This window comes from Mugil cephalus, chromosome 5 (genome assembly GCF_022458985.1).
Source record: "Mugil cephalus isolate CIBA_MC_2020 chromosome 5, CIBA_Mcephalus_1.1, whole genome shotgun sequence".
Taxonomy (NCBI): domain Eukaryota; kingdom Metazoa; phylum Chordata; class Actinopteri; order Mugiliformes; family Mugilidae; genus Mugil; species Mugil cephalus.
The window spans coordinates 25,784,383-25,805,982 of record NC_061774.1 but is presented as its reverse complement, the minus strand read 5'-3'; the positions used below and the strand labels follow the sequence as shown (position 1 = coordinate 25,805,982).

Below are 21,600 nucleotides of genomic sequence, written 5' to 3'. Positions count from 1 at the left end.
ACCGCAGCTTTTTTTTCTCTCGTGTTTTGACTGCTGACCACGATTATCTGGACTAGATCCGGTTCAACAGTACCCCATTGTTTGCTTACAGGATGAAATGCAGAAACTTCTCTCGAGTGAAGCCAAAGACCGCTCTCCCAGACAAACTCCCGCCGTCTGCAGAGCGTCGTATCGCGACCAGATAACCTCAGAGGCCGCAAGACCGGAGCCACGTAGGTGTCTCAACATCTCGTTTTGATTTCGCGGAGGGAGGAAAAAGGGGAGGGGAGGTGGGACGCTCGTCCGTAAATAACAACTCCCTCCACCGCCGCTGCTTTTGGTGCTCTGCCATTTTTTTCTAGGTTGTCATGTCAGATGACTGCGTCCTGCTTTTAATAAACGTCGCTTATTGGATCAGACAACGCAATGATTCAGCCGGTTTATAAAATAACAGCGTGTACACGGCAGCGTGGCCAAGAGGCCGGTTTCCTGCCAACGGTTTCCCTACCATCATATGACTGAGTTCAGTATTTGAGGCCAGAGCGGAGAAGAAAACGGCCGTTGGTTGTGTTTGGATTTTTCCATCTGATTCTGGCTTTAATTTAAAACACACGTGTCATGTAGCGGACACTGAAGGCTACGGGCCCAGATTATTCCTTATTTAACCCTTGTGTATTTTTGGTGGCAAAAAAAACAGCCGCCAGGGGTTTTTCTTTTTCCTTATAACTTCCCCTGTATGGCAGCAAATGGAATGATTTTTGGTGAGGAAGCTTAATTTTACATATATTTCAGCATTTTCAATAGGTCAATAGGTGCAGTCCCTTTCTTTTCGCAATTAGTGGGCAAAAAAACTTCCTTTCGTGGCTGAAAACAGCTTCTGTAAAAATATATCAGATCAATTTATTTATTTATTCAGTTTGCTTAAATCTGTCAGTCAACATCAGAACCGAAACTACTAAATATTAAAAAAAGATTCATAGTTTTAATCTTTTCAATGCCAATTTTAAAAAAAGCAAAAGTCACAGATATGTTATCACAGCCTTGGGTATGTCAACAAATATTTATCTGATCTTTTTTACAGCCGTCAAGGTTAGTGTCGGCTTTCAGCCACAAATGGTACAAAAGGAAGATTTTTTTTAAATGTCACACAAGGGTTAATGAAATATTCTTATTGTTTTACTTTTGTTCACTCTGACGCCGTGAAACATCAACTTTTCCTTTCCCAGACCAGAACTCAGTGTCTTAAATACATGTAAACTGATATCAGACACGCATTTGTGCATGTGTTGCATTTATATATTATCTTAACTGATAGTGATGAGATTATAATGAAATCTGAACTTTTTTGGTTGTGTCCTTGATGTTACCTTCTCAAATCCTTTTTGAGAGTCTGGTAACAAGACATTTTGGTTTTCTCAAGAGACATTTATTACTACGTTGCTGTTACTCTTCTGTCCATCGCCACATAAAAAACCACCTCAAAAATCTGATTGGCCCAGCAGATCTTTGCAGGAGCGTAATCAGCTCCCAAGGGAGTGACTCCAGATCATATTTTCTTTCTTCTGTCTGCCCCTGCACCATTAAAAAAAACAAAGACGAGGAAAAATTGGACATGATTATCTAGATAATAAATAAAATAAGACTTTATACAAGTTGGAAACATGCAGGCGAAAGATAAATTTGTCCACATGATGCATAAAAACATGTGAAATTGAGTGCAGAGGACAGAAGTTGCCTTTAATGAGTTGTGCGATCAGTCACCACGTAGACGATGTTCTACTTCAACAGATCTTTGCCAAAGCGTAATCTGTTCCCAACGCAGAGACTTCACATCAGCTTTGCTCCACAATAAAACATGTGTTTGACAAAATCTGTATTTTTTTTTTAAAGTTCAGTATGAAACTCTTTAAATTTTTTTGAATTTGTTTATCAAAGGCAGCTGTTACGAACTACAGGGTTAGTGGGTTGACTCTGGGACGTGGACCACATGGCAAAGCGTCCTTAAAACCAAATCAAATCAAGCTGGTAATGCAGATGGGATGAAATTGTGTTTCTCTCAAAGATCCCTGCAGATTTGGTTAAATAATTAAGACGTTGAACATTAAGTTCATCCGGTTTTTGACGTGGTTTGTGCACCAGTATATAGAAAAGAGCTAGATGAAGATAATTTCCTTAAAGATGTAGTTGAGAAAAATGAAATAACTCCACTAGTTCAGCTGGACTTGACTAAATGTTCTTTCTTACTCTACTTGTACCAGTCTACTCTCAGGAGACCAGCACAAAAGTCTGATATATAAATATATAGTTTTGAAATCCATGCGATATATCTTCATTAAAAGTTAAAAACAAAAAAAAAAAGGTAATGTTTTTAAGTTCCTTATGACCATGTCTTTACAAAATCAATAATTATTTATTATGGAAACAACCACTTATTAATAAAAAAATGACTAGATATCACTAAAATGTCAAGAGTAACCATAACAACCACCTTCTAATAAGCTGAACAGTAATAAAATTAGCTTATTCAACATTTATTTTGATTGTGTTCTTGTCGGTAGGTTGAGATAATTATGACATATATTTATTTTTTTGGCAATATATCAAAATTTATATGGAAAATAACACATTTTATCTGCGTCTGAGAAATCAGCTAATTACAAACACATCACACCTTTTGAGGAAGTGAGTTCAAGTGTGGATTTATCGCATGTCAACAGTGTTACTACGCTATATTTATAAATAACCTTCACTTTCAGTTTACTCAGTTGTATATATAACATTGAGAAGACTCTTTACGTAAAAATGCCATGTGGTGATTGGTTATAGGCGGCCATGTTGATTTTAGGCCTGAAAACAGCCGAAATGTGATCAACTATTATAAACTGAAAAAAGTCCCACAATTATATATTGACCCGAAAAATAAGTGTAAAATTAGGCAGTTTTTTTTTCCCGCCCAAATCTGAGCTTGTAGGTGTCAGATGGGCTGAGGATAATCCAACCAAACGGACAAAAGGCTGATTTATCTGCTCACAGTTCAGCTGAGCTCCTTTAATACTCCTCCATAAATAGGTGGCAGTTATTCAGCCTGTTGTACTTGGCCGGTGGGGCAGCATCAGTCGGGTTTCAGTCTAAATCCATTCCCCCAGAGTAGTTACCTACCTACTGAAGGCCTCCAGTGTTTGACAAAGAGCGTATAAATCCACCCAGTTACGTAAGAGGTCTTGCCTTTAGGCCTCCGCTCCTCAAAGCCCCGGTTGGACCTGCAGACCGACTCAGGAAGTCGTTTTCTTGCCGACAGGTTTCGGCTTTCCTCTCTGGCTGTTTTCAAACAGACCTGCCCGCCTCAGTGCCGTGTGTTATCATCAGGAATATCCTAAAAATGTATTTTGTCTTCGTTTACTTGAAGAATTATCAGAGCATGTGTCTTGTCGAAAAGGACGAGTCGAGGTTTTTTATCGGTGAATATAAGAAAAAAATAGAACTAAATGTGAAAGCATATTTAATTAGATTCTTGTAAAACCGGATGTTTGCGTGGGTGAAGAAGCTTTTCTGTCGATCTGAACGGAGCAGAGACGTGACTTTTGGAAAATATTTTTATTTATTTTTAGATTTTATGACACAATAAATGTCATCGGAATTCATCTCCGAGCCTTTGTCTCGTGAACCTGGAGAACAACCAGGTTTTTCCACAAGAAACATCCAAACAGAAAGTGTGCGCTGGACACTGAACATGACCCCGGTCTGTCGCAATGATCTATGCTTGTTTCTGACTTGTTGCACTTTTATTTTTTTAATTCATATTAGTAGAAAGTTGAAATTAATAGTTTCTATTTTTCTTTTTTTTTAATTAAAAAAATCAACTCCAAGCGATTAAAAAAAACTAAGCTAATGATGAAGTGCAGTTCCACAAATGACCACTAGAGGCTGTCTCCGAAAGTGAGTCAATCCCCATTGACCTCCATGTTAAAATGCCCAACTTTACAGCAGAAATAAACATATTTACAGCCTGGTATGGGGAACAGACAACCACCACGGTTAGCTTAGCCCTGCTACCACAGCTGCCAATGGATAGTGGTAGCTTGTTGCAGCTTCTAGAGGAGTCAGGAGCTTCCAAGATGGCGGCGGCCGGAGGCGCCACACTGAGCTTCAAAACCACTTTTCAAGACTTTAGACATATATAGTATGGTTGGTGCTCAGTTACCATCCTCTATTCATGTAATAAACAAGAATAATTTCCATTCCAGAAACCATACATCTTCCATGTTATTGATATTTTGGAGTTTGGACCGAGTATTAGCGTTGTTAGCCTCCTTAGCAGATGAGTTCTAGGTAAACTGCTACATTAATACAACCCTATAAATAAGAGTTTATACACCGATATCTCCAGTCTACAGATAGAAATCCTCTGAAATCACTCATGTTGGTCTCTCAGAGTCCTTTGAGAGTTTCCTCCTGTCCCAGGTCAGTGTGCATTAGATCCTTCCCTCCCAGATGTTTTGGTTTGATGAGGGAGTGTGAGAATGGGTGGGTGTGGGTGTGTGTGTGTGTGAACAGTGTTTGTTGGGATCACTTATGTAAGAGCCATGTGCCGAACGCGAAGGCCTGGCCAATAATGAGCGCTCTCTCCCAGGCGTCAGTAGTAAATCGCAGCCGCTCTTTAATGAAAACAAGACTCTGTGAATTGCCACTGTTAAACGTTGGAGGACGGGGGGGAGGGTGGGGGGGGGGGCACAGATCTGCTTCCCCTGTTTCCCACAGGAGACGGGGGTTTATTAATAGAGTCAAACCTGCAGCACATATCTGATTCTGCATGGATTTACTAGCAATTCTGGGCACAAACCCCACGTTTGTCTCTGGTTTACGTCCCTTTTTCTTTTTCTTCACAGCGGTTGAGTCGCTCACATGTCAACCACCTCGTACAGTCCTGGTCCTGAAATCTATCAAACAATCACTCTGACTGGATTAACCTTTATTTAAAAGCAGTTTAAAAAGCCAATACCTCATCAAATTAAGATCAGTGTTGACATAACATGACCTGTTCCCTGTGAAACTGTCCAGAATATAAAAGATAAAAACAACTCAGAAGAAGATGAACCAACATGTCTCCACGTCTCCTTCTCCATCCACGGATTCCAGCTTGGTTCATGTTTCTTTTTCTACCTGAGTTTCTGTTTTATTATGGTTATAAGTGGGATACTAGTGTCCATGTAAATGACAGTAACATAGCGTAAATACTCTCTCTGACTTTTTTTTTTTATCTCTTTGTTAAACTTTATTCATCCACAAGGGAAATTGCTTGGTCACGAAACACTCTTGAAGAGCACTGGTAAATGAAAATGGGAGTAAAGTGTAAAAATAGAAGTAAAATAAAATACTAATGAAATAAATACAGTACACATTGACAAAACATAGTGACATGCATCACATTTATCAGATGTATATATATATTTATCATCTTGATTTACATTTTTATTGCACAAAAGCAAAAAATAATGAAAAAACTAAACCTTTCTTTGCTTCCGAAGTCTAAAACAGAAAAAAGTTAATATTCAACTTAATTTTCTTTCTAGTAAAATAAAATACAAAGTTTATGCATATATTAAATTAAAAAAATAAAGAAGACAAATAAATGTTTAAAGAGGCTACACTGTAAGCTACATACATTTAAAGTTTATTACTAAGTAAATCAATTTATTGAAAATATATTTATTAAAAGACAAAAAGAAAAGATTGCACATACACACACACAGAATATATCTTTTACTTTTTCACATTCATCTACATGTCAGCTGATACCTCTGCATGACCTTTTTAAAAGGATAATTTGTTTTTACATTACATTACATTTTACATTAAGTTATATAACATTAGGCTACATTACTATTATTATTATCACATTAGTGTTCAGTCAGTGACTACTGTGGTCAGAAGCTTTTAATGTAACAAACCTTTACGACAAAATGTTCAAATAAAATCTGAACAAAATCTGAGGCGGCCTGTGCAGTTTACAGTTCAGATTCTGCACTTGTACCTAGAATTAAGACCAAAGTTTGCATAAATCCAGGAGGCTAAACAAGCTACAGCCTCAACCTGCTTCTCAAAAAGAAACACCACAATTAATCAATTAATCCCCAAAAGGACACAAAGCTGCACCGCCCCACTTCTGATTCTGATTCCTCCCTCGTCTCCCAGGAGCCATCGCTGCACACACGTGTTGACAGTCGCCCTAATCACGGTCTAATCGTGACCTCAGCCTGTGACTCAGACGTTTAACAGCTGTGATTCTGACCGAGCGTCGTGATGATGAGAAATAACAGAAACTTTCGTGTCTGGACTTTGACATTCGTGCCTGTAATTACTCGCTGAGACGCTCTTGGCTACGTGTCTGAGTGGTGCAGCATCCGCCCCCCGGGGATCATCGTGATTCAGACCTCGTCTACAAACACCACCATTACCTCAGGTGGGTTGATTTATTTCCACAGCCTGAGGGAACAGAAGGTCGCTCTGATGAAACCTGGAAGGATTTCTGAGTTTTGATATTAAGCGTTTAATGCTAAGCTAATGTTGAGATAATGTGATAAAACTACCCTCATAAATAAAAATATGGTTTTATTTAATAGGGTTATCTCAATAAAAAAAATTAAAAAAGAAGCTGAGTTTGAAGTAGAGTGTCCACAACAATCAGCCATAACATTATGACCAATGATTGTCCGGTTGTTGGTGCTGTTTTGTCCTTAAAGATGATTTGAGGAAGGATTTGTGAGACTTTCACAAGTGGTGACTGGGTTCGATCCTTGACTGTTTATACTATGGACAAACTCATCGTGACGACCCACTGGATTCTGAACCGCGAAAATGAAGCCAAAAGTGGGCGGAGCCTGTGGTCGCCATATTGGATGAGACCCGCCCACCCGACTCTCTGCTGCCTGTTAGCTCAAGCTACCACCTGTCACTGCATTTAATCATGCAGAATTTTAAACCTTAATAGGAAATAAACCCCCCGTACAGTTGTCATGAATAGTTAAAATAAACTATTGAGACCAAACTGTTTTTTTGTACCAGGCTGTAAACATGTTTAATAATGTTGTAAAGTTGGGCTTTTTAACATGGGCGTCTATGTTCCCTTGCAGAGCCTCAAGTGGCCACTCGATGAACTGCAGCTTTTTTCCACTCGTCACTCAGACCTGGATGCTGTGGATTAGATTGTTTCTGATCAAAAGTGGTCCAAGGAAGGAGAAGATGGACGTTGAAGGCCCATGTGCTCCAATCCAACAGAGGACGTCTTAGGCCACGTCCACACAGATACGATTTTTGTGTTAAACTGCATAAATCTGGCACGTTTAGGCCAAAAATCATGATGAATACTAGCGCAATGAGATTGATACTTTTGTTCCGGTTTCTCTTCTATACGTCCAGCAAATTACTCATCACTTGTCCGCCTTTTCTTCTTCTTCTTCTTCTTCTTCTTCTTCTTCTTCTTCTTCTTCTTCTTTTGGCTGAGTTCTGTAGCAGAAACAGTGCCTCACAGTGGCGTGGCATATATACTACAGCCTTTCTACAACTGGATGCGTTTTTGCGTTGGATCCATCTTCACGGACAAAATTCTCGAAAGGAAACCCGGCGTAGCTGCAGACCAGACGGGGCCTCACATGCACTATGGGCAGAAGCAGCGTGATCGTTTGGGTAAAGTAGTTCTGCTGCTGTTCACGTGGATGTTCCTCTGAAAACGGACCTAACCATTGTTCCACAGGCTGAGGCCACTTCCAGCAGGATAGCGCTCCCTCCCATAAAGCAACAATGGCTCAGGAACAAAACAACGAGTTCAAAGTGTTCAAACTTTGCCTCCAGATTCCTACAGATCTCAGTCCAATCCAAACAAACAGGTCTGATCGGTGGAGGGCTGCAAAAAAACACAGCTCTAGGAGAATTATTTACTTAGTAGGCAGGTGATCATAATGTTATGGCTGATTGTTGTACATTTTAAGGCGGCTTAAAGAAGCTGTTCACCATCAGGACCTAGAAATACCCACTTGTCTGGAAATAAAGCGTCACGACCTGCGATATTTTTACTCGTATCGGCCGTGGACTCAGCAGCACTCACCTCTATCGCGGCGTTGCTCTATTTTGGGCTCCACACTTTAAGTCCCTTTATCGCACACCTTGTTATCTACCCTCAGTAACCGGAGGACGTTTGTTTATTGTCAAAATAAACTTAATAAAGGCGAAAGAAAGGAACTGCGTCAACCTGTTATTTTTCTATTTATTGTCAAACAAATAACAGTAATGATTATTATCGCTGACTATAACTATAAAAGTTATCTTGATTTTATAGACCTGACTAAAATGACTTTATCTCTTTGTCACGGTTATTATTTGAAAACAGCAGCTCATTTATCACTTCCAACTGATAAACGCGTTTTTATTAATACTTTAAATTACATGTAGACAAAAGGCCAATAGATTTATGAAGTCGCTCTCAGCTCAGCTGCATTAGCCAATTATTTACCTGGCAGATATATTTTGCAGAGAGACTCCAGACTAAAAGATGGTTTAGGTTTTACACATCAATTTTAGTAGCATGTTTCCTCTTTAATATTTCTAGCTGCTTCTCCATCTCTGTACGTATGTACGTACGTACGTACGTATGTCCCGCGGTGCTTTCAATGAGCCTTAACTTTGGAGGTTTCCACAGCAGCATTAAAAAAAAGAGAAGTCAGGAATAATTTGATATAAAACCATAGATAATCCAATCCAGTTTATTTATAAAGCACAGTTTTTTAATAAACACAAAGGTTTCCAAAGTGCTGCACAGTAAAATAGTCACAATAAAAACATAATAAAAACTTAAAAAAAGTAAGAAAAATACTAAAGATAAAATGTAATTATAATAATTTAATATTTATGAAGGCAAAGACTGAAAACATGCAGGTGAAAGCTGCATCTATTAATTTTAAAACACCTGAAGAGGACAGAGGTTGGGAATTTCGTCATATATTTTATATTATTTACCAACAGATTGTTGCAGGAGCATAATCACTTCCCAAAGAAGACGCTCCAGATCAACACTCAGCCGCAAAATCTATGTGGGCGGAGGTAGAGATAGTCCACTATAAAAAAAAAAAAAAAACTAAAGTTTAAAGTTCGTATCGTAACCAAAGGCAGCGTGGGCGGATAGATAAATAGATAAATAGATAGATAAACAGACCTAATGACAGACTGAGTGATTAATTGACTGATTACTTTATTCATCAGGGAAATTAGGTCGTCGTAGCTGTCTGGTATTTTGCTGCTGTGGCTCAGAAGGTAGAACCAGCATTTGTGGACCACATGACAAAATGCACATGTTTGAAATAAAACCTGTGTATTATTTCAATAGTTTAACCCTTTGGAGTCAACGATTTAAGACGACGTAACAGCAAGATGCAGCGTCACAGAATCTCCATTTAAACTTTTGTAGAAAGTGCGAACTTCGACCTATACACCAGTATTTAAATTGTGTCAATAGGCCAAGTTCAACTAGACTTATTATAGATAATTTACACAAAAGCAAAATGCTACCAAACAAAGAACACTAGCTAGTTTCAAAAACCAAAAAAAATGCATCCATCAACCAATCAGGAAACGCTGTGTCAGCAGTTGCTAAGGAAGAAGGAAAAGTTATGTTATACTCAGTTATTTCCTGCATTTTAATGGAAATAGATAGAAATACTTTAGTTTTTTGCAGAATTTGTGTTTAAGCTTTTGAAATTTACACTTTAGATTTGCATCCTAAGATTTTACAAACAATACGTACAATATAGTAACACAAATTAAGATTTTACAAACTGAAGAAGTCGACTATCTGTCTCAGAACACTAATGCCTGACAACAAAAGCATCAGAAAGCGATTGCAGAGGACAGAGGTTGCCTTTAATGACTTGTGCAAACAGTTTCCCGGACATAATGTTTTATAATCTCCAAACACAGAAGAGGCAGGAGGATCGCCCGAGCGTGAACTTTGGATCTCCCCGGGCCGGATTTCTCCATCTTATCGCTGAACACGAGCCGCACTGTTGCCAGCGGCCAATCAGCTCGGAGAGTTTTATGTACTGTGACATTTCCACAGAACTGTACGCTGTGTTTGTCCACCATAAAAGAGGCGGCTTGTTATCAGCGGAGCGGGTCGTTTACACGCTGGGAACGATGATATCACTCGCAGACGGAGGCAGAGGGAAGCTGCAGATACTTTAGGTTTCTGTTTTATATTTTTGACATTTCAGAAACAATTTCTAGTCCAAAAAAATAAAAAAAAATCTTTTTTTTTAATCATTTACACTTACAGTGAATTTAGACTTTAAAAGTTCAAGAAGTTACTACATTGTTTGACTTCTGTATGGCCTGAAAGGTTAGAAACGTTGAGACTTACAGGTTTATAGTTGATTCATAGAATTATTCGTCTACTTGTTCTTCTAATGTCACTGATCCTACAACACAGAAACTAGGTGGTTTAACCCTTTGACTTCCACACTTAGAATCACAATTAAATATGAATTATTGTTAATTTATATTAATAGTGTGCACTGCAAACTGAGTATTTTGACATATCGTGATATTGAAACGTGACATGATTGTACAGATTCATACAATATAAATACTGAGGCCGTATGATGTATATTTTTGAGTTATCTCAAAAGTATAAAAGCCACAGCTTAGAGTTTTGTATATATAATGTGTCAACATTGGGCAAATTTGGTATAAAATGAGAAATTAAGCGTTTTATTGTCTACTACTACTACAGAAAAAAGATGAAGCGTGTGGTTACGGTGTCTGTTAAAGGGTTAAGGTTCATTTAAAAGCACTCAGAGCAGGAGTCAGTAGTGAATGGAAATATCCTCTTCCAGGCTTTTTTTTTTTGTTGCATCTTCTACTGCGGCCCAGCAGTGTTTCCTTACGCCCAGAAAACTATGCCCTCTGGGGTCATTTCCTCCCGTCGGCTCAGACACAATGTTTTCACAATAAACAGAGATCACCACCATCCTGCAGAAGAAGAAGAAGAAGAAGAAGCTCATCTTACGTGAAAGGCATATAACACATGCACACACGTTTTGAAGTAGAAGCAATAGAAGTCAATTAAATGGATGCATTAAAGAGAAGATTATTTATTGAAAAAAAAAAAAAGTCTGCATGGATCTCTGCGGGAACATCACCCAGCAGGATTTTCTTTTCAGCGAGAGTACCACATAATTACAGGTCTAATCAGAATCCAAAGATAGCATCACGAGGATTGAGCGAGTCTGTTTACCGCCTCTGTCATGTGAAATTCACCATAATCTCTTCAGGATGTTTTCTTTGCGGCAGAATCGCTGGTGACAACGGGACCGGCCGAAGCGAGGAAGCGTTCACTCGTTACGCGACAAAACGGTGAAGAACTGACGTGGAATGAAAGTGTTTTTTCATCTGGGCGTCTTATTTTTCTCAGTCATGCTTGAACAGGTGCTCTCGGTGCCATTGTGCTCTCCTCCGATCAGTCAGCGCGTTCATTACTGGGGGCGGAAAAGACTTTGGAAAGCAAACACGCAAATTGAGCTGAGAGAAGAGATGAAAAACGGGGAATTAATTCTTTGTTCTTTTTTCGTTTATTTTCCCGACTGCGTCTCTTCGCTTGGGGAGTTAAAAAAAGTGTTTGCGTTGCTACATAAACTGTATCTGTTGTAACAGTTTTTCTCTCTGTTCGTTTGCATCACTTGTAAAGAGTCAATGAAACAGCTGTTACACTCTTGCAGTTTTGTTGTGTGTTATTTATAATATCCCTATATGAGTTAATCCACAGGGGTGATCCTAGTCTCTGTGGGGCCCGGGGCAAAGACTAGCTAAACCATAGACTGTATATAAATATTAACGTGTCCCGACTTCTTTGCATTGGCCAAACTGACACAAACTGTCCCAAACAAGGACAAGTTCCAAAAGTAGCTGCTCCTAAGTCTTTCCAGCAGTTTTCAAAGATCCGAGGGTGATTAGTTCCTCTGACTTTAAAGTCAGTGTTTATTTTGTGTTGCTAGCATTTGTCAGACGGAACGTGGGCGAGATGTCCACCGTTAGTCAGGCAGACACATACGTAAGGTTGTTGCCAAGCAATGACTGGCGACATTAAATTAAAAAAAACAAGAAGTTAAAAAATAAGAAATTATTTAGACGGACCATGCGGTGCTGGACAGAAGAGTGAGAGTAGTCGGAAGTGTCATCAGAGAGCGGTGGAGTTGAATTTGTCTGCAAGAAAATGACTCTGATTGGTTGTAGGACACATGTGTGGATATGTGTATATGGGAAGGTTCTCACTCCTCCTCCAAAAAAAGATTACTGTAACATGTAACTGTAACATAACATTGATAATAATAGTAATATATACACAATAATAAGATGTTTTAAAGATTAAATAAGTATTTGAATGTTCTGGATTTGGCCCCCCCTGGTGGCAGCACTAATATCTGCTCCAGGACATGAAATGAACACATAAAAAGCACAAATGTTCTACTAAACAGAATTTATTCACCTTGAATAATCTCACAACCCGTTTAATTTCCAAGTCAATCCCTTAACATTCCTCTTAGAGGTGTTGGAGCTGGGGGTTGTCTGCGGTTTGTGTTCCTCCTCCTCCTCCTCCTCGTCCTCCTCCTCCTCTCCGTCTCCTCCTCGTGATTCGTTGTGTTTTGGGGAGGGCTCTGTCGGTGGGACTGGCTAATGACGCGCCTCTGTTGACAGTAGTAAACGAAAAAAGCTCCACACACTCCCAGCGAGCTGTCAGTGAGGATCGCCGCCGCCGCTCAGCTGCACCGTCTCCGCGTCTCTTTGCGCACCGCGTCTCTTTCTGCTCCGCGCGTCCAGCTGTGCGCACATCTGAGCACCCGCACCGGCACCGGGAAACGGAACTGCTGGGATAAAAGAAAAAGGAAACACACCGGGTCGAGCGAGGAGGGAAATAGGAATATGTCTACGGAAGCGATGGAGAGGCTGAATCTGTCCGAGGACCAGGTCAAATTGTTGGAGGAGAATTTCAGACTGACCAAGGATCCGCAGGGCGCGACGCTCATGATGATCGCAGCGGAGTGCGGACTCTCAGACACTGACGCGAAGGTATTTATTCATTTTATTTGAGCCCAACCCAAACTATTGTTTAGACTTGGAACAGGGCTCATGTTGTCTTGAACAAACGAGAAGGTTATTGTGACTTTCTTAATATTTCACCCATAGAAACTTCACCAATAATCAATAACACATTTAAAATCACACACTGGCAAATGTCTTATACAAACTTTTTTTATATAAATATTTGAATAAGGGTTTTAATTAAATACATGCACTGATTATATAACACAGATTAGTTAAGTTTAATATAATATATGATTTATATTGTCTTTAATAAAATTATAGTAAAGCAGGAGTAACTTTTAAGTAAATTCTGTGCGGTAACAATGAAAACACACGTGGTGAAAGTGGCTTTATAGCGTCTTAGCTTCAGCATTTACCAGCCTGTTAAGAGGCTCAGTCCGGTGCGTTTCTAACCTGTATCTGTTTGTAGCAGCTGCCCTGGCAGCAAATAGAGCAGGATTCCGTATTTCTGTTTACATCACAGAGGGATGAAGTAATCTTTATTTGAGTGTAAATTGACAAGAAAAGGCGGAGCCCCACTGGTCATCGGTTTTCCTGCAGCGTCACAAACACTGATTCATCTGGAGGAGGTTCAGCGACATCAGGGAAAGAGCAGCTGTCACTCACATATTTGGAGGATTATGTGTTGAAGTTTCTGTAAACGACGGTGATAATGATCTGATCGCTGCTCATGCTGTGACAGCCGCACCCAGCGGAGAAGCAGAAGTTCTCAATTGATCGAGGTGCTTGATAAATAATAAGTAATGATAATAATTTTCTACTTCAACACATGAAAACATCTGGGAAACTATTTCATCAGTTAAAGTGAAGGTGCGCTTATATTAGCAAGAAATATATATATATATAAACTTTGAATTTGAATATTTGAACCTTAAATGTGCAAAAAGTTTTTAATTTATTGGACTTTTGTGTGGAAACACCAGTTTGGATGTATCTTACATCCACGGTTGTTGCATAGTATTAGTGGTAAGTTTGAGGAACTGGATGATTAAAGGTTCATTCAAAAGCTCAAGTTGGTCAATGGAAATCTCCCCAAATACCTTTTGGCTTATTTTTGCAATGACGGCTATAAATAAAGACAGTATGACCACAGTGATGTTGCTCTTCTGTTCAGTGACGCATTAAAGCCACCACAAATTATTTGATCCTAGCGGCAAAATCAGCTCCCAACTTCCTGCCACAACACTGGAGGCAAATTCTGAGACAGTTCCCAGGCTAAAAGAAAATCTTTAATTCCAAAAAAATAAAAAATAGACATCTGAACTAGTTTAAGTAGTTACGTTAGATGGACGACTCCTGCAAAGCTGAAATAATTCTCCTGAGTAAAGCAAGCAGAGCCGGTGCTGCTTTAATCCACGATGAGATGTTTTCTTTTTACATGTCAGGAGGAAGAAATAAATCAGTCAGTAGGAGCATTAATCGCTGACTGACCTTTGGGGGCGTTTTTTGAGCTGATTTCTGACATTTTATTGAACAGATGCTCTGATCCGTTGTGAACTGACTCATTAATGGTTGAAGAAAAATCATGTAAAAACATTTAGCCATTAGACGAAGGCAAACATCCAGGTAAAACTTTCTCCTCTAATGTGTTTTTCCATGTTAGACCAACAAATATATTAGACACCTTCCTGTTACAAAATCTGTTTAATCAGAGTCTCTTCTGTCCAACAAGCAAAAGTCCACCAGTCACAACTTAATTAATTGTAATTACTTCATGAACTGAAGTGGAAAAATGGACATTTTGTCATAGGAAACGTTTCTATTACGTTGGTATTTACTCCCACCGCCGCTCTATCTGAGGAATGCCTTGGGCCTACTGTAAAAGTCCTTGCATCTGTTAGAGGAGCAGCCAGATGTGAAGCTTCAGAGCGCCGATAACAACACGAAGTTATGCAGGCGACGGTCCGCTGACAGGCAAACAACGCGGCTGTGCTCTTAGCTGTACCAGTCCAAGTCCGCCATGTAAATCCTGTCATGCCCGTTTTGACGCAGCATCATTTTCTACAAAGTAGGCAAATTTTCTTCCCCGTCTGAGTTTGTGTTGCTGATGCCGACACACGGGAACCGCGTGACATCAGCTCCGACCTGACGACAAGTGAAAACACTTCGCCTGTGATAACGTCAGCTTTTTGCTATGCTTTTTACACTAAAACCACACCAACCAGTTCTGCTAGCGCACACAGAAAAAAAAAAAAAAAACTAAACCGGTTTGTGTCGACAGGTGCACTGTGTAATTTCCATTTATTTCTATTTGTTCTACAAGTCCCTCTATAAATCACGGTGAGGTTTACATTCAGTTTGACAGCTAAAAGAAAGAATCACTCGTCTGGAAACACGTCACTGGGATTTCATTATGGGGTTTGTTTAAAGAGAATAGCTCCGGACGCAATCAGAGCCTGTATTGTTGTGTGCAAATTCAAAGCTGTGGTGTTACATCACCTCACAAAGCCCAGCCGAATGATCTGATTGGACCAGCAGATCTATGCAGGAGCATAATCAGCGACTTTTGGCCAATTATTCCCTGCAAAATGTTCATGAGAAGTTCTGGATGGCTAAAAGAAATCCTGAAAATACTTATGTACATAGACGTGAACTATTTTAAGTAATTTCATCAGATGTACGTTAGTTGGACGACTCGTGTAAAGCTGAAATAATTCTTCTGTGTCTTTGTTTTGGAGACAATAAGAGAGAAAACCTCCTAAATGCATTTTGATATGAAGTTATGATGCGGTTAATCATTTGAGAATTTATCTCCATCTATTGCGGGATGAAACCCAACAAGCTACAATCTGAGGATCTTTGGAACGCTAGCAATCAGTGCAGCTAGTTATGTAGTTAGCATGTACGTACACAAAGATGAATTTACACGTAAAAGAAGTGACAGAACTTTTTGTGAATCCACCTACTTCACATGGTTGATTTATTTGTCTGAACCTGTGATGATATGTAGGAAAGACTTCCTGAAGTGGCCTTGAAGCCCAATATGACCGTCGCCATCTTGGAAGCGCTAATGCTAGCACAAGCTACAATACATTTTCAACCACTGTCAGACATCAGTTTGTCGCTTCATATGGACGTTTCTGTTACAAATGTATTGTAGCTTGTTGCTTTCACCGCTAGTGTGAACGTAGCATTATGTGGAGTCAGGCACTGACAAGATGGCGACGACCGTTGCTACCCATTTTGAGCTTCAAAGCTGCTCTTGGGGAATTCTTTTCCTATGAATATGTATCGCGATCGGAGTTGTAGCTGTTGTCGCTCGTAGTGTTAATGCCCCACCACTCTTAGCACATTGCAAATTGGCCAAAGAGAGTAGAGCGTGAGTGGAGCGGAGGCAGTTAGTCAAAACATGCTGCAAAGTCAGACATTTTTAGCATTGAGCTCTAAGGCGAATGCTTTTTGTAGAATCAACGGCTTTGGAGATGGCTGCTTAGTTAAAGTAGTTTGGTGTTATGGGTAACCACATGGTGCAGAGGAACATGATGTGGCCGCAAAGTGATGCACAAAGCAAGAAAAATCCATGTGCAGCCTAAAATAGAGTCCTCCAAGTAGTTCAACAATGGCATTTTGATAAATAGTGGAAAGATGCTCTAAGATGAATCTACCGCTGAATATGTCGTAATCCTCAAGACAAGTCGTGTTTTTTGCTCATAAATACCCCTTTAAATGATCTAGTCTTGTACTTTGAAAGGATTAATCATCAACCCAATTATTCCTGTGAACAGGGTCGACTGATGAGGCTTTCGCATTCAGTGTTAGCCAAACAAAACTTGGCATCTTCACTCTGGTAGTCTTGTGATTTTATGCAAGGAAGGTTTTTTATAAAAGAAAACGTTGAACTTTGAAAGACTTTCTGCAAATTTTTCGTTACTGCCAAACCTCGTCTACAGCCCATCGGCACTAAACTCCGACGGCCGTGTTCCTGCCGTCGCAGTTTACAATCCAGCCTATTCTGCACTTCCATTCACTGTGCACAAAGGTGGGAGCCGACCTGACAGGGAAGCTCAGTCCAGGCAGGGTGAGGTAAAGGTCTGGCCCCTCATCAAAAGACTTAATATCCTTTAAAGTTATTTGTTAACAAAGCTCTCATTGGAGAAGCTGGAGGAACCCACCCCGACTAACACTACTGTTTCACATTAACAGTGTTTTTTTTATTTGTTTTCAGACTTGCAGCTGGAAGGTAGAGTTTGAAAGACCTGCTTATGTAATCCATTGCAAGTCAACAGGAAAGAAATGACACAGGCGCCATTGTACGGGTTGACAGCGTTATAAATTTGGCCTTTATTGTTGGGAAAAGGCATGCGTGTGACGCTTTTGTAAGGCACTGAAAGATCTTTTGTACTTGCATTTTTTTTTTTTTTAAGACAAACTTTTCAGATCTTGAAGTTGAGAATAACCAGGAAAGTGCAGACTGAAAAATCTTGTGTGAATAGAGTCGCTGCGTGTTGAAGTACAAACGCAGGCTTCTTCAAATGACAATCTCACGTGTTTCCCAGAACAAAAATGTTGAAACGGTCGCTCTTGCCAGGCGCATGGCTCGAACATTCATTACCCGAGTCTTGTGTCAGAGGGCTGAATCCCTCCCTTTCCCTTTGGTGCTATCGAGATTACATCAGCGCTGTTGTGAATCCCCTGACAACGTGAACAGCATAACAGCAATTTAACAGGTCGGGACGCTCTGAGCAGTCGTCCTCTGGTGAGAGTTTAGCGCAGCAGTCGTTGGTGGTCAGAGTTCAGAAGGCTTTTGCAGGGAAACGGGCCCAGTCAGCGGCCACATTCTCTGGAAATGAGATGGAAACATTTGTTTTCTGTGGTTTCCCTGATAAAATTAGCCCCGAGGGTCACTACTCAGCCACTGTGAGTCAGCGACCACATTTACATGCACAGAGAAATGTGACTGCAATGTGATTGTGAAGATAATTTGATGTAATCGCGCTGTAATCATAGTTTTATAGGAGTAATAAAGTGTTTTATTATTTAACCCTGACAACACCAAGAAAAGTTTTCTTTTCTGTTAAGTCTATTTATGCTAATTTACATCTGTCTGGCAACTGTTCAGTTTTGTTAAATTAAAAACTGTAAAGTATTAAAGTATTAAAAAAACAAAGATAACAAACATGTCATTTTGAGATAACATACTATGTCAAGATATATAATACTATGTCAACACATTAAATGCTAAACGTTAGCTTACACTCAGCTGTTAAAGCGCTAACGTTAGCATGTCAACATGCTGTATATAACCCTTAAGTGTTGTTAACAAGCTAACTTTTGGCTGTAACAACTATGGTAATGAGCTAACATTAGCATGTGTAATCGTAAATGTCAGCACAGGCTAATGTTAGCATGCTAGTATGTAAAATGCCGAACATCAACATACTAACACTAGCATGCTAAATAATAAATGCTAGCATACAACTGCAAATATATATGTTAATATGCTAACTTTAGCCATGTTTATATACTCAGGTCACAATATGTTAGATAAAATACGGAATGAATTAATGATTATATTAATGAGCTAACATTAGCATGCTAAAACGTAATAATCGTAAACGTCAGTACAGACTAATGTTAGCATGCTAGCATGTAAAATGCTCAATGTGACCATGCTAAATGTCAACATTGGTAAACTCGATGTGTGTTAATGTGTTTATAGGCTAACGTGAATGTGCTATTATGTAAAACGCTAACATCAACATCAACACACTAACATTAACATGCTAAAATGCTGAACACAAGCAGTTTATATACTTTATAGATCCCAATATGCTAGTTTAGTGTGTAATGTAGCTGGTTAGCTTGCTAGCAATACTAATATTAGAATAAATACACAATGAATGAATGAATAAATGATTTATTTTGAACATGTAATACAAAAAAAACAACAACATTTGAACAATATTTGCCCAACATGTTTGACAAGTAGCAGGAAGAAGCCTTACACTTATTTAATCCATTCAATAATAATACATAATGTTTTTAATTTTTTTTTTTTAAATTTAGTTCCCACCTCAAAGTATATCCCCTTTCTCTTTTTTTTAAAAAAAAAACTTTTTAATAAGAACAATAAAGAAAGAAAGAAATAATAAGATGTTCTCTTCTATTGTCTATACATCAGAATATTTCAGAATTGTTAAACTATTCCTCCAGTCAAGGTGTTTTTGCAGCTTTTAGCTCATTCTTAAGTTTCCCTTAAGTACATTATATAGTTGTTTAGCTCACGTGTCTTGTTTGAATATGAAGATTAGATTTCCTTTGAGAATCGGACACAGGTGGTATTTCCAACGCAGACGTCCACCTGTGCAAGTTCTCAGGAATATTCATGTCAGGGCTGAAGAAACTGGTTTACGTCACCGCTCCTGTGTTTCAGGCTGAGCAGGAATACATTTCTCAACAAAAAACACTTCTTTTCATTTTTTTTAAACCCCACCTTTTTTCTTTTTGTTTTCTCCAGATATGGTTCAGGCTACGTTACGCACAGTGGAGGAAGGCGGAGGGTCTTCCAGCCGAACGGGGAAAGGTGTTTGACTGAGATCCTTTTCCCGACCATCTCCTGGAGGTCCTCGACGACCTTGTATCTCCTGGACGAACTGACCTCCCCTTTCCTCTTCGTTCACTCATCTCTTCGTCTCTTATTTGTATCTATGAAGCTATTTTACGTTGCAGAATGTGAAGGTGTTTGTGTGCTGTTGCCAATATAACCGCCATGTTTACAGAAATAAACATATCGTTATTGTGAAATAAACCGACTGCAGCGTGCTTTGTGGCAAACCGTACATGCACGGGGGTTCAGATTCCCCGGAGTTAGCAGGGCTATACAATAGAGGGATGAGCTTATTTGTTTTAAAGCTTTGTTTACATGTAAGTCTATCAGCGGGGAGCGGAGCTGGACGCTGGACGCTATAAAAGGTGTAAGGGAGCGCTGCGATTGCAAATAGACGCTGCTGGAATCTGTCGCTGCCACTGTCCAGGAACTTCTGCGGACGAATCTGGAATATTTCCAGCAGCGCAGGAGGGGGGGCCGGGAGGGGACAACCAAACCGAATGACATTATGAGCTAAACAAATGGCAGGTGACGTCATTTCATTGTCCTGTTTTTTTCCCCCATGACTGGTGGCTGTATAAAAGGATGTGATCTCACCAGAAAGTCTGAGGCATCGAAAAGATTCCACTTCAAAGATCGCGGCTGCAAAGGAACGATATCAATTTGACCTCTGACCTTTTACTGCAGGTTAAATACAAAATATCCTCTTTATCCTCCACAAACAAACCAAGGCAATGAAGGGGAAAAGTTTGCCTCTTCTCATAAAGCAGCTTAATTTCAGGCTGACTTATTGTATTTCCCACTAATGTGGCAGCTGTGACGCTATGAATCACACGAGCTTTGCACTTTATACCTCTGCTGCAGAGGTTCAGGAAAAACAAGAAAAAACATGAATCATTTGAAACATTCGTTCTCGGCTCGAAGGAAAAGTAAACACAGACGTCAGGTGGCATAAGAATGGGATTAAGCTTCTCAATCAGGGGATGCTTCCCGTCTCATTTACTCACCAGCAGTGGCGTCAATGCACGCTGGTTTTACAATATGAGATGTTTTTGTTTTTAACTTGCTTCGCATTAGCAACTTAGCAACTAATCTATATAAAAAAATATATATATATATTCCACTGATTACAGAGATGTTCTTGGGAAATCACAACGCTCACCTCTTGAGACGCCACTGATTACATTTACATAAACTATTCCAAAGTGACTCATTGACCGACTCTTGTTTTTTTTAAATTTACTCCTTAAGCTTCATCTCTGCTTTTCTAGCTCCTTTGGATTCAATGACAAAAACATAAATCAAAATAAAACATCATTGTTATTATTTTTCACATAAAATCTGATAAACCTAATGAGATATTAACGCTATATAGTCAGTGGTTCGTTTATCTTCTTTTCCCTTTATTATTGCAGGATGAGATTAAAGAATGGGAAAAAACTTGATGTTTTTGTCTTTCTAGTCTCAATTAAAGATGAATCTATGTGGCATCAATCAATTTCAATTCTACATTAATATGACTAAAATTAAACACAAGATGTTCATTGTATTTCATTTTAAATTTTTGTTCTTATTAAATGTTTACTACTTTTTTTCTCTCTGTATAAAATCCACAAATCTCCCCATCATGGAATAAATAAAGGAATATGTATCGTATCGTATCGTGTCGTTTTTCATATCGTATCTTACAAAACTTAAACATCTGGGATAAAAAAAAAAGAGAAAATGTATAAAAAGAAAAAAATATAATGAAAACACATAAAGTGGCTGGTACAACCACTGACCAAATAAGAAATGAAAATGTACAAAATAAATGTCACAGATCTTATCTCATCTCATCTTATTTTATCATTTGAAGGCACAAAACGATCAATTATAATTAAACAATAATTAAAGATCAATTTTAACCTCCATTCTGTACCTTTTGT

General features: G+C 39.1%; 1 protein-coding gene across 1 annotated transcript; it reads left to right on the top strand.

Moving 5' to 3' along the window:
• The first annotated feature begins 12,734 nt into the window (after positions 1-12,734).
• Positions 12,735-19,873, top strand: hopx (HOP homeobox). The gene is made up of 2 exons (XM_047585841.1): positions 12,735-13,089; positions 19,583-19,873. Exons 1-2 carry the CDS (start codon positions 12,943-12,945, stop codon positions 19,658-19,660), a joined length of 225 nt encoding a protein of 74 aa, XP_047441797.1. The 5' UTR covers positions 12,735-12,942; the 3' UTR covers positions 19,661-19,873.
• The last annotated feature ends 1,727 nt before the right edge of the window (positions 19,874-21,600 follow it).